This window comes from Pyxicephalus adspersus, chromosome 5 (assembly GCF_032062135.1).
Source record: "Pyxicephalus adspersus chromosome 5, UCB_Pads_2.0, whole genome shotgun sequence".
Classification (NCBI taxonomy): Eukaryota; Metazoa; Chordata; class Amphibia; order Anura; family Pyxicephalidae; genus Pyxicephalus; species Pyxicephalus adspersus.
In genome coordinates this window covers 115,402,757-115,416,352 of record NC_092862.1, presented here as the reverse complement: position 1 = coordinate 115,416,352, position 13,596 = coordinate 115,402,757, and the positions used below count along the sequence as shown (strand labels likewise).

The following is a 13,596-nucleotide window of genomic DNA, read 5'->3' as shown; positions in this document are numbered from 1 at the left end:
TAGCCCATATTGGCCTACCCCTGCCTTGGTGACCTGGATTGGGTCTCTATACTCTACCCCTACGGCACAGGTTAAAGTGAATAGTTTACTGTCCAGACCTTTCTCCATTAGCAATGGCACGCGATAGGGGTGCCCCGTCTCCCCTCCTGTTTATACTGGTCCTGGAACCTTTTCTGAGGCAGGTTAGAGCGAACCCAAGTATTCATGGGATTGAAGTACATGATCAGGTGCATAAAGTGGCGGCCTATGCCGATGATCTCCTTTTCTTTGTTTCCTCTCCTAGGGTCTCTTTGCCTAATTTATTACACGAGATTAATAGATATTCAGTGCTGTCTAAATATAAAATCAACCTGCAGAAATCAGAGGCATTATCCATTACATTACCTGTTCGGTTAGTGGACTCCCTGACACCGTTCTTTTCTTTTAAGTGGGCAAAATCAGATATCTCTTATTTGGGCACCAGGATCCCTAGGAATTTGTCCTCAGTGGTTAACCTGAACTTTTTGCCTCTACTAAACAGGGTGAGACAGGACCTGCAGCGATGGAAGCAACATGCATTTTCCTGGTTCGGTAGATGCAACATTTTGAAAATGAACATTATGCCAAGATTGCTATATTTGCTTCAAACCCTCCCGGTTTATATCCCACAACAGGTACTCTGGAGGTTTAGGCAGGAGTTTCTCCGCTTTGTCTGGGGGGGTGACAGCCCTCGCATTGGGCGACAGATCTTAAGGTTGCCTAAAGTGGAGGAATTGTCTTTCCTGATCCTCTATTGTACCACCAGGCTACACATGTGGGGCGGTTGATAGACTGGTGCATAAACGGAGGCCATAAGCCATGGGTGATGCTTGAGGGATCCATTGCTAATCTACCGTTAGCAGGGGCCATGTGGTCCCCTCCAGACACACTATCTCCCATTCTCAAGCTACCGCTGATAGGAACAACCCTCCGCATTGTGCTGAAATATTTCAGAGTCCCTGGTGTGTGTACTTACCCTTCTCCATTGTCTCCTATTCTGGGACCAGATCCTAGGTTTCGCTCATGGAGGGAGCGGGGAATTTTCAGAGCATCTCATTTTTTGAGGGGCACGGAGTGGGCACCTGTTTCTGATCTGACAACTGCTCACGAGCTTCCAGAGCTGGGACCATAGCGCAGCTTACAGCTGTGTCATTTTCTTCACTCTCTCCCACCGCCATCCAGGTTTGTGCGCTCCCTATCACAGGTGGAGGGGGTATGTGTGGCCCAGGGCACCATTAGGGGAACTCTCTCTGGTGCCTACCAGATGCTATTGACGGATACTCCCCCCTCGACTTCAACTTTACCATTTTTACACAAATGGGAAGGTGACCTTAACACCACGTTCTCCCCAGAACAGCAGGATCGACTCCTGTACACGGGTCATAAAGCCGCTCTCAGCAACTCTTATCAGGAACTGAACTATAAATTGCTCACGCGGTGGTACAGAGTGCCGACTGTGTTAACCAAAATGTATCCGGGAGTAGATGATAGATGCCGGCGTTGTGAAGCGGCTGCTGGCAGCCTGTTTCATATATTCTGTGAGTGCTCTAAGTTGCAACCTTTCTGGCCAGGGGTGGTGGCGATTATTGAAGAATTGACAGAGGTAGATATACGTAACAGCCCGGAGCTAGCCCTTTTACATTTGAATGATTGGTCTAAAAAGAAATACCATGCTTCTTTATTCAAACATCTTTTAAATGCTGCTAAGGCCTGTATTCCGTCCCTATGGAAACAATCCTCTCCTCCCACTTTGTCCCAAAGGTTTAGAAGAGTGAATGACATTATGACGATGGAAGACCTTATTACCAGCCGGGAAGGTAGATCGGATGAATTCCGAAAAACTTGGTTCTATTGGATACAGGTTACCACTACCAAAGCAAACCTTTCAGTCTACAGGCTGATAATGCTGACAATCTGTCTTGAATACAGAGGATATCATTGAATTATTGCTATGTGTTCCCTACTGTGTTAAATTTGGCCTTTATTCAATCTGGCCTGCAATGCCGTGCCCCTCCCCCTCCTCTCCCTCCCCCTCTTTCTCTATTTTGATTTCTATTTTTCTATTTCTCTCTTTTGTTGTTTTTGGTAATAATTTGAAAATTGCCTGTGTTCAGTCATTCTGTTTTTTTTGTTAATAGTAAGTTTGTGATGCGGAAGACAATAACTATGTTGGTGATTAGTATGTTTTAATGTTCAAAACCAGTATGTATGACTGTTCACTGAATAAAAAATAAAATTATAAAAAAAAAAAAATAGTAAATGCAGGCCGGTCAATACCTGCTTCAGGGCGGAATTCATCTCCTTCCCCATCCTTGTCAGGGCAGGATTAGCAGGACATGATGCTGAAGTAATTTTATGAGAGAGTTAGCTGGCAGTTTTTCAAGATCCCATTGTCAGGAATTTGACAAGGCCTAGAGAGCTTCTTGATACCTCTTCAGGCTGCATGGAACTGCTCTGAATTTACCAGACTGATCATCCAGTGGCACTTTTTATCCTAAGCCTGTTCTTTCATGGGTATCTCAGCAAGCCCTAGTCTCTTTATAGTCCAGCAAGGGAATTCCTGGTGCCATTTTTAGGAAACCTGTTGTGCCTAGAGCATCACCTGGCTATATACCTGGCCATGCACTGCTGACGCTTTAATGGTGTGGGCTTGACTAGCTTATATATCCCACCATCAGACTCCTCAACTTGGATTTCCTTCGGGGTGCAAGACAGCATGGCTTTGTCTGTGCTTACTCATGTGTTTCTCAACCCCTTTTCCATGGGGAACCCTTTCTAAATTTACTATATTCACATCCTATAGTACATTAGTGTGGTAGTCAGTGGAAGAATGCCTCCTTTGTTACTGGTTATTGGAAAGATGTTGATGTCACATAAATAAACCTGAGAGGAAAAAATTGCTCTTTACTCAAGAAACCCCGAGCAATTAATGGAGGAACCTTATGGTTCCACAGAAACCTGGTTGAGACTGATCTAGAAAAAAACTCCCTCTCCATGGACATTTTCCCATAGGATAACCTACTGAAATTATGTTTTAGTCTACTGGAACCAGTCTATTTGTTTTTATAGTGAGCATTGTGCTCTCTCTGGTCCCTGAAATCTCTTTATGTTACATAAAGGATTTTTTATAACAATGATGTCTTTTTGTGAGGCAAGATAAGTTTTAATTTTACCAGTGCTATTGGACTGGAGGAAACTAATGTCTTCTGCCCTATGTAATGTACTCCAAACTCTTATGGAAAGGTCCCTTTTGCATTATGATCCATACTGTGATAGTGAGAGAGGATAAATTACACAAGGCAAATATCTAATGTGTATATGTTGAGACTTGTTTAAATTGGATTCCATCAGGACAAATAATTTAGATCAAAATATTAGGTACATTAAAGTTCCTCAATGTTTCAGGTGATCAAAAATGTCTTTAAAGTGTCTCACTGAAACAGTTTGATTGTGTCACCCAGCATGAGAAACAGTTTGTAGCACTTTTCACTCTGTGATGGGTGGCCTGGATGTAATATTTGTAACTATGTGATTATATGGTTTCCCAAGGAGGCAGCAGGGATATAGACCAGCCTAGCTCACGTGGTGTCCAGTCCCTTCCATGCAAAGGCCATTACTCAAAGTTGTTCCCAGTTGAGACATGAGGAATCATATATATGTTCTTTCTTTAAATTGGTCATATAAACCCCCAGCCCTCCTTCAGACTCTTGGTTTGCACTTCCCATTGCCCTTCTCCCTTTTTTTACAAAATATAGTAAAACAAACCTCGGAAAGAAAGTGAATGTTACACAAATAGGTCGTGGCCTCTACAGAAAATACAAAAATAGTAATTTCAGTTCTTCATTGTTGTCATCACATTCTCCATGCGTTTATTCAACTGCCTGCAAACCAGTTCTGCACATTGTTGTCATCCTTATTGGTGGAATAGTGCTGTGTTCTTACAGTTCTGGATACATATTGAATCATACTGTTAGCATATCTGGAGAAACGCTTTCTATCGACATACTGATACAAGGCGAGTGATCTCTTTTTTTATACTGCCACCCCTGCCTGGCTAGCTATGTCTGATCTTGTATGTGTGATTCTAAAGCTACACAAAGAAGCTAGATTGTTGTTGCCAAAGACAAACATTCCTGATCATCTCAGGAAAAACTAGCGTTTGTACAGCTGTTCCCCAACATTGTTTAGTGAACCATCCTAGTGGATTACTAAATGACCAAGACGAATGCCTGCAGCAATGCCTAGATTTTAAAAAGGGAAAAAAAAACAATGCTTCAGGATGTGGTAATTTAGTAATTACTGCTGAGTATATTTAAACATACCAAATGAACTAAAAGTATGAAAATATACACTGTATTTGTGTAAAGGAATGGGATTTATTGCTGTGATTCAACAATGTCTGTATTCTGATACATAATACTAAATTTTAAGTACAAGTTGGTTCCTTGTACTTTACAGTATTCTGGTAAAGCCCAGCTCTACATACCTCATTCATGTAAATTACATTGGGCTGGAGTTACTCCATCATCTAAGTTGCTGTATTTGACAGCCATAAGGTAATTGATTTTGGACTTTGAACAACACTTTTGTAAAGGTGAAGTGTATGCCTGTGTTTTTGGTAGCTAAAATCTTAAGTTGTTCCTAATATTTTAAACTGCAGCTGAACCTTGGCAGCCGAAAGGCTTTCCCATGTAAACACATTTAAGAAGTTTACATGTTCTAAACAAACTGAAATTAGATTTTAGAGAATTGGTGGTGATCTTTGAGAGCTAAATGTTTACATGGGGAGAGAATCCACTGTGTGTACATAGCCTAAGTAAGACAAAAGTGCTGTTATGTTTTCAGGGGTCTATGTTCAGTGCTCTGCTGGTCCTTCTCACCATCAATGATCTGTCTGCATTGGACAAAGATGTACAAAAAAAAGGCTCTAAAACAAGAGGTGTAACAAAAAAGTATTTATTTACACCATAGGAACGTATGTGGCCTCTGGCATCCTTAAATACAGTACAGGGTCTGGTTCTGCATTATATGTCATGAACTTGGGGGGATTAGGACAAAGCCAAATGCGAAGTGTGGCTTTGTTGAACCAGTAATCACTATTGGTGGAAGGCACCCAAATGAAAAGCCCCTAAAACTGGTCACAGGGTGCAGTAGGGCTTTCTTGTGCGACCATTAGAAAACCAACTGAGTTTAACTTTTTGGCAAATGCAACACATAAACAAGTAGTCCCCGGGTTACATACGAGATAGAAAACGTAGGCTTGTTCTTAAGTTGAATTTGTATGCAAGTCAGAAAAGGTACATTATTTTATAAAACAATTAGGACAGATGTTTGTCTCAACATATTATAAGGCAACATGGTGTCAGTTATTGTATAAAATTCTCACTGAGTTAAATCACAAACAAAAACTAAAAAATCTTTATGGACCCTAAACATTTAATAACTTCTGGAGCAAGCTGTGCTTGCTCCAGAAAGAAACTGCTGAATTTGTCTTGGTCATTAAAGAGTTACAAGAGGATGCAGAAAGAACTCACACCCCTAAGATCACCCACAACCTCAGCTGTGTTTAGCAAAAGATTTGCATAAATAATCTAGTCTTCTATACATTCTATGTTCTCCCTCCTATACCTGTTTGGGTTGGAGTGACCTGAATAAAATTGTGGTTGTTCATACCTAGACCGGGTCATGCAAAGAAAAAAAGTTGGACATTTACAAAATGAATAATTGCATGTTTTTTGACAGTATATTAACAAGGATGTTTGGCCAAAATGAGCTAGTAATGGTCATGTTACTATCTGAATTGTTGGTTACAAACCATCAAATTCATAGTTGATTATAAAAAATCAAAGAGTGCCAATGCTGACATTTTCTAGATACACATAGGAAATGTCAGTTACCTCCCTGACTTGACTCTTCCTAGATCAGGGGTGTCAAATTCAAATACACAGTGGCCAAAAGTAAAAATTTGGACAGTCATGGGCCAACCTTCATATTTATTGAAAAAATATCTACAATTGGGGAAGCTAATGAATGTCAGAGGAGGGGCTTTTGTGGGTCCTGATTGAGCAGTACAGAATTCTGGGATTTGTAGTATTAGTGGTGCATGCACTGTCTACTAGCGGGTCAGCTCTAGTAGACCGGTATTTTCTAGCGGGCAAAATAGAATTACAGTGCGGGCCACATTTGGCCCATGGGCCCGAGTTTGAGACCCCTGTCCTAGATAAAGGATAAGAAAATGTGCACTCCTTGGGGTAAACCAAGTCTTGTGACCTTTCTGATGGAGCCTTTGTTTAGTACCATTCAATGCATCCAATAAAGATGGAAGGTTTAAAAAAAAATCTAAAAAAAAAAACAATGTGCTAAAATGTGTTAACGTATATAAAATAGCTGCCCAGTAAAGGAACTGATTATCCTCTCCAATAAACCATTATCAACTTTTTTTGATTACTGCAACCATCTGGTAATTGTATTTGATTCTAGTTTGGTATAATAAGGGGCTAAATACTATATATTCCACAATTATGTTTTTCTACTACTCTTGACAAGTGGGCTTTTCATTATCAGTTATATACTTTGGTGTCTTAAAGATCTTGGTATTGATCATTTGAATCCCCCAGACTGTAAAGAAGGGGAGCGTGTGTCATTTGAAGAGGCACCAGCAGCAATCTATGGGAGTTTTCAATCAGTTGAAAACCGACAATGGGGAATGCAAACAATGGCTGAGGAGATACTGAAGAAAGCTGAAGAAATACTGAATAGAGGACGCAGTATATATTTGGATAATAAAGGTAAGTTATCTTTGAATTAAGCAGCATTATTTATTATATTACATTATTTATATTATTGTTTAATATTTATTATCACCTGAGTGTTGTGTTGTTCTTTAACCCTTCTTGCCACACATAGTCCTACAAAATACTTCCCTTGCTACGCAGGGCACCTTTCGAACTGAAGGTAATAAAAATTTGGCAAATCTTTTTGTTAATCAATACCAAATACATTTGTGGCCTACTAGCAAGGGTCTGTGGCCATGAATCAGACATTGCATCTGCAAGGATAACCTTTTACCAATACTCAAATTTCAATAAATTTATTTAATTGAAAAGACAAATTGTGCAATACTAAGTACATTACTAAAATGTAAAAAGTCAAAAACGCTGAAATTCCATTATATTACAATAAATCAGAAACAACTGGATACCTCTAAATACATACACACAACAAAACACATTGTTTACGGTAGTAAAAGTGATTTGGAAGGGAAGGACGTTAAAAATGCATCAGTATATCTGGCACATCAGGTTATACCAAAAAACACAAAAAAGTGAAAAAACTATACAATAACGAGGCAAAACACACAGGTAAAAAAGCAACACCATGTCTGATTTTATCTGGAAGATTTTACATTATATGTATTTGTCACATCCAACTTTCTGTAATATTTAAAGAAAATATGATTTTCCCAGGGGAGTAAACTAATGATCTGGTTAAATAGTAACTCTAATGCCAAAAGGGTTTAATTTTTTTTTTTACATTCAGTTAAGGTCAATTACAAATGCTTTCATTGATTTTAAAAACACAGAATTTTGATTGGTTGCTATGAATTAATGCATTTTACATAATTTCGTCTCATTGCATGTATTAGTTGGGTAAATTTTCAATTGGGTGCATTTATTACTTTTGAAAGTCTCTAAAAGAATACCAAAGTATGTAATATTTTCTGCTTACGGAATTTTTAAATAACCTGATTTACAAAATTCAGTTACAGAAAGGTGGAGTAACATTTTAGACTATATATGGACATAAAACCTATGCAGTCAGGTACCTTGTGTACTTTAATGGCCAACTCCAGCAAATTCTTTTTCTTTTTTATTATTTTATTAACAGAGTGGTTAAGGTCTCTGACATTTCTTTTTTTTTTTTTTTTTTACTAAAGGTTGCGACTCTATTAGGGAGATTTCCTTTTAGTTCTTTGACACACATCACATTGTAATTTAAGGCACTGGAAGTAATGAAACCCTCAAATAGGTTTTAAAATGGTTTTTTCCCTCAAAGTACAGAACAAAACAATATTGGGCTTTAATTATGAAAGTACAAGAAGCTTTATGGGAAGCAGATAATCTTGTACACAAACACAGCATATAGCACAATTGGAACACAGTTTGAGCATATGTTCACAAACTTTGGGTTTCCTCTACAAGCTTGCTTTGGACATTTGTTTGAGAACCTTCTTAGATACTTCAGAATTCCTGAACCAATACACATATGACCTGCTTGAAGTTGGCTTTCGAATCTACTGACTTGTTTGGGGAAAGAAATAAAAACCCTTAAAAGCACAATTTTTATGTAGTTGCCACTGTGTCATGTCAGAGTTGGATGATGCTGGGTGCTGGATCACCTCCTTCCCCCCCAAAAGGTGTGTCTGCTGGATGTTAAAGTAAGGAAGGTGTGCTAATGAGCCAATTTACAAGCATGCAGTATAACCTAATTATGGCCATACAGTGGCTGTTCTCATAGGACCCATTAACCTTGCACACTGGTGTTGCATCTATTCCACATCAATCCACTGCCATGGCAGTTAGTAAAGAGAAAATGACTGGACCCAAAGTCGCCACAGCTGCATGGGTTTGATACCAAAAGTTCAAGCTAAAAAAACCTGAAAATGTATCTTCAGGCACCAAACTATTTGTGTCCTTGTTCCAAACCAGTAAAAATTTTCTACAGCTTTTAGTGATGAGCAATCAGGCATAATGAGATGTGTGCGACAGGGGTTTTTAACCCATCTATATGTTGAGTCGAATTAAGCAAATACTTCTTGGGATGTCATATCTTTAACTGTTACTGTACATTGACTTTATGGGGGAAAAAAAACATGTTTTACAACAAAAAAATGTGTATCCTCACAACACTGTTACCCACAATATAGCAAGGTGAAACCTGTACAGAGGAAAAGACACTGGATGCTATTGCCAGCTTCTCCTTCTAAGATGCAATTTGCCTTGGCAAAACTGCAACCTTTGTAAATATCCACACTTGTATAACATTGTTTCCATACTAATTACTCTGGCCAGTGAGTATACATGCACAGGACTGGATGATCGTTTTTGTTTTTTTTATGAACACCAGTCAGAAAACAGATGGGGGTATCCAGCAACAAGGAACATTATTAGTATAACATGGCAAAGTGATACCAATGGATACAGACAAATCTCATTTCCAAAGCTGTGTGCACATTTAAAAAAATCCCTGACACACAGTGTGTTAAATGCAACAAACTTTTCCATTTTTGTTTGCTGGGAAAGAATGAGGACAGGTGTTTTATTTGGCCATATATATGGGCATATGGGCATAGGTAACTAAAATCATGGCGTGCCAAAAACCACATGTCAACATGTAAAACTCAGATATAAGAGACCAGGGGGCCTTATATAAAAGAACAAAAAGGGACAGCAAGCATAACAGAATATAAGAATCACAGTGTCAAAGCAAAAATAAAACACAATATAAATCTAATCTAAAATACATCATTCAAATTTGGGAGGTTCCTTGTGCATTTAACACATTTTGTATGTTCAAGTCTTGATGCTTTTAAGCACACAACACTCTTGCTCTTCACCTAGGGTCATTCTATGAGAATGGAAATTCATATTTCTAGAACCCACTGCCCATGGCACTGCCTGGGGACCTTAAGGGCCTATCTCATCCATAAGAAAAAGAAACATGGACCTTAATAATAATTGTGCCTCATAAGAATGGTCTGTATTACCCCTGTAGCCACCAATCAGAACATCGTCTACTCTAGAAAATGACTATTTGTGTATTAACTTGAACCTGACTGGAGGAGTTAAAGAAAACTCGTTACAGACACATTAGGTTGCATTCTACTTTCTCTTACCCTTGTAAACCTTATATAAAACCAAGTTAAACACTTGATGTAATTTCTTTACTACTCATTTACAGGTTTACAAAATGCAGTGGAACGATGTCTTTAAATATTTAAGAAGTCTAGGGTCTGAACAAGGTTTTAAAACCCCCGATTTTTAATAGCTGCCTGTGCTTTAGTTGTGGAGATTTCCCCTCACTTGTTGTATGGTGGGAGGAAATCTCTCCAATGGGGACATAGTAATGAAGATATTTTTAAAAGATACGCTTTTTTATGCTTCCAGTCTACAATGGGTAATTCTCTATATGTCTATCACTGTCTGCATATAAAATGGGGAGAATGTTCCAAACACAGGACAAAAACAGCTCAGTGTAATGCTGCAAATGGATGATCCAGCTCTGTATAGTTTCTCTAAAGATCTACCAACCTTTCTATATATGCTGGTGTCACCTGTCTATGTGCCAACGGAATCCACACTGAAATCAGACATACTACAATCCAAGGAGAGACAACTGAAGGAACATTAAGGGCTCAAGTTATGAAACAGAGAATCAGACATCCCATAGGTAGGGAATCTACCATATCCATGTGTTTCATAAATATTAATCGATTCCGTTTTATAAATGGAGCCCTAAGAATTGCAAATGTTACACTATTGTCCTCTTCATTCAGCACTGTAAATACATTCTTACTTTTGTATGTTGACCTTCCTCAGCCTATTTACATGGCACAATGGTTAGTACTGAGTCAGTTTGTGGCCAATGTAGCAGCTCTTTTCAGTAACTTCTTGCTGAGAACAGGAAACATAGCACACTCCAATACATATATATTTAACCATGTGTAGAAAATTCTAGTCTATGTATTGTTTCCCGGCTGTTAGCTTGCTCAAGTGCATTTTTTCTTTCTGTAGCCCAACAAGACCCTAAACACAAGGTCAGCATAACATGCTTTTACCCATCATACACTACAGTATCAGAACACTTACATTACCTACCACAATAATTTATATCTCTCTAGAATATTTTTATATCTGCAGCTAAACCAGAGCCAACTTGTATCAGATCTAAAATGAAATAACCTATTCTGTGGCGACATTCTTACCTCTGAATCAGGTGAACATAAAAGTTTAAAAAAGGAATTTTGTTTTGAAGCTGGAAATAGGCAACTACCTAAATAAATTTATATCAGGCAATCTAACCCAGAGGTAGGCAAACTCTGGCCTTTAGGCCAGATACGACCTAGCAACCCCGTAGTAATTTATTGTTGGATCCGACCTAATGGAATTGTCACATTATTGCAAGTTCCCACGAGATCATCGATATTATCGAGTTCCCACACAGTAACCACATCTACTATGCCTAAAGAGCAGAAGGAACAAACAGCTACCAGTCTCCGGAAGGTTGACCTTGAACGACGTGTCTTCAACCTTGAATGGACAGACAAATTTTCTTCATCCAATGTGGCAACAAAGCCCTGTCTTTAGTGTGCAACGACACCAACAGCACTTTCAAGTGGTCGAATCTCAAGGGGCATTTCAATGCCAAGCACGCGTGTACAGAGACTACACCGCGGATGAGCAGAAGACTGAGGCTGCTCGCTTGCAGTCCCGGTTGGAAAAAAACCTTTCCTTGGACACCTTGTTTCTTCTGGCCTAGTGTGCCTTCTTGACCTCCTGACATGGCCTAGTAGTCCAAAATGTTTCCCGTCCCCCTGATCTGATCCAATGTTAAGAACAGTTCCAAGAATCATCCTCCTTTATATTCACTGCACATAAACGTAAATTCTTCAGCAATAATGGCACGTATGTACATGTAAAGATAGGAGAAGGAAGATAAACCAGTGACAAGGGCAGACCTCTTGTGGTTTTCACAATAACACCAGGTTTTCCAAAGGTTCAGACTCATCAAACACTCATAGAAAGAGCCCATTAGAACCCCTGAAACATGAAAAATGTTTTGAAACCTTCGACATGACCTTGGTTCTTTAGATTTTCCTAAAAACTAGAGTGCCAGGGTCTTTTTTTGCACTTGGGAGCTGCTCAAAAAAAAAAAAAAAAAATCACACCAAAGTGGAATACTCTTTTATACCTGGATTTCACCACCCTAAATTTGTATGTAATTCATTACGTAGGCTTAGTTTAAAAAAAAATAAAAAAAAATATGATTTTAGACAGCTCCCGTAATGCAAAGCGGTTTAACTTTACCATATCAACATTTTCAAAAGCATTAAAATAGTCTTTTAAAAGGTACAAAAAAAATTTAAAGAAAAAAAAAAAACAAACATTTTCAAACTGACATTTTGGTGGAAATCAGTTATTCACAAAACTATTCCACAGAATATTTTACCAGACAAAAATTAAAATGCTTGTCCATGTTGGATTGCACTGGCATCTGCTGGTGAAGGACATCTATTGTGCAGGCCATTCTAGGACAATTGCATTCACACTAACTGAAATGTCCAACACCCCATGAGCGTACAGACTAATATTTAACAAAGCTGCTTAACAGTGACATCACATTTATCTGGCTGATGTCAAGTGTGCCTAACCAACAGCATTTATTTTTATGTATAGTTTTTAAAGTTGACATAAAAGAAAAAAAAACATGTGCTCTCTAAACAGTAAACAATACTTTATACTAGACATGTAAACAGAACTAGAAATACATTTGAATAACACAACAAACTACATGGGTGTAAACAGCCAACATATCCAAAAATTATTAAAAAATTATGGCTGGTCATCTATCTTTTATAAATTGCTCAATGTTTCAATTAAGGTAACATGTAAAAACTTTGGTAAAACTACAAGTCAGCCGTTATGAAAGTTTTGATTTGAATATGGGGGAACTAAAAATCATTAGTTTAGATCCTGTCTATGGTGCTTAGTTTCCAGGTCTAGTCTGTAGACAGAGTAATGCAGATACTAGGGGATCTCTGGTGGCTTTTGCCAGGCACAACAAGCTCAGTCCTTTCAGAAATATACACCAGTTTCTCTTCTTGTAGGCTGCAAGCACTAAATCTATTTGTTTCCACATTAGTGCCTGCGCCAGCAGTGTTGACACCTGCAACACTGTGTACGGGAGCTGCTCCGATCATCTGTTCAAAGGATTTACTGAATACGGACGTTGCAGTCCGTGCAAGACTACAGCTGCCGGGTTTGGGGAGAGAATGGCTAGTTGTCAAAGTCAGTCTCCTCAGAGATACTAGCTCCAGATTCTCACTCATGGCTCTCTGATTTTGCTTCCTGCTGAGATGCTCACGGCTAGGATCCCCAGTGGATTCCCTTTCTTTACCCCCAGCCCTGGATCCAAGAGATCTTCTCTGGGATTTAACCAAAGGTGGCCTGCTGAAGCTACCACTACTGCTGTGAGACATGGCAGATTGGCTTGAGCTTGAGGCTGCCCTGGAACAGAAACCTTCGTCCACCTCGGCTATTTCAGATAGCTCATCTGGAAGGGTTAACTCTGAGGAATCTGGAGAAGGAGATATAAAAATTATTAATGTTCCAGTTCAAGAATCAAAAAAGAGTACCACAACAGTAGCATCCAAAGCACAAATATTTTAAGCAGTGTCAGTAGAAAACAATAACAAGAAATTTACCAGTTTTACCAGTGATTTTTCAGCACACAATATGAAGTAAAGGAAGAGCATAAAAGGTTTTAAAGGATCCATTGCCTCCAGGAAATCTTTTGGGA

At 38.8% G+C, this 13,596-nt stretch overlaps 1 protein-coding gene and 1 long non-coding RNA gene across 7 annotated transcripts in view; both read right to left on the bottom strand.

Moving 5' to 3' along the window:
• Nucleotides 1–7,092: 7,092 nt before the first annotated feature.
• LOC140331478 (uncharacterized) overlaps nucleotides 7,093–13,596 on the bottom strand; it is a 276,876-nt gene continuing 270,372 nt past the window's right edge. The window contains exon 2 of the long non-coding RNA XR_011920939.1: nucleotides 7,093–11,523. This is a non-coding gene — a long non-coding RNA (uncharacterized lncRNA). The remainder of the gene's footprint in view (nucleotides 11,524–13,596) is intronic.
• The window catches only part of HYCC1 (hyccin PI4KA lipid kinase complex subunit 1), a 60,697-nt gene continuing 54,193 nt past the window's right edge, over nucleotides 7,093–13,596 (bottom strand). For 3 of the 6 annotated variants that reach the window (XM_072412525.1, XM_072412524.1, XM_072412526.1), the window contains one exon: nucleotides 7,093–13,374. In XM_072412525.1, coding sequence (XP_072268626.1) covers nucleotides 12,797–13,374 — 578 coding nt within the window. In that variant the 3' untranslated portion in view covers nucleotides 7,093–12,796. The remainder of the gene's footprint in view (nucleotides 13,375–13,596) is intronic. The other 3 variants (XR_011920938.1, XM_072412527.1, XM_072412528.1) reach the window with 1 other exon arrangement.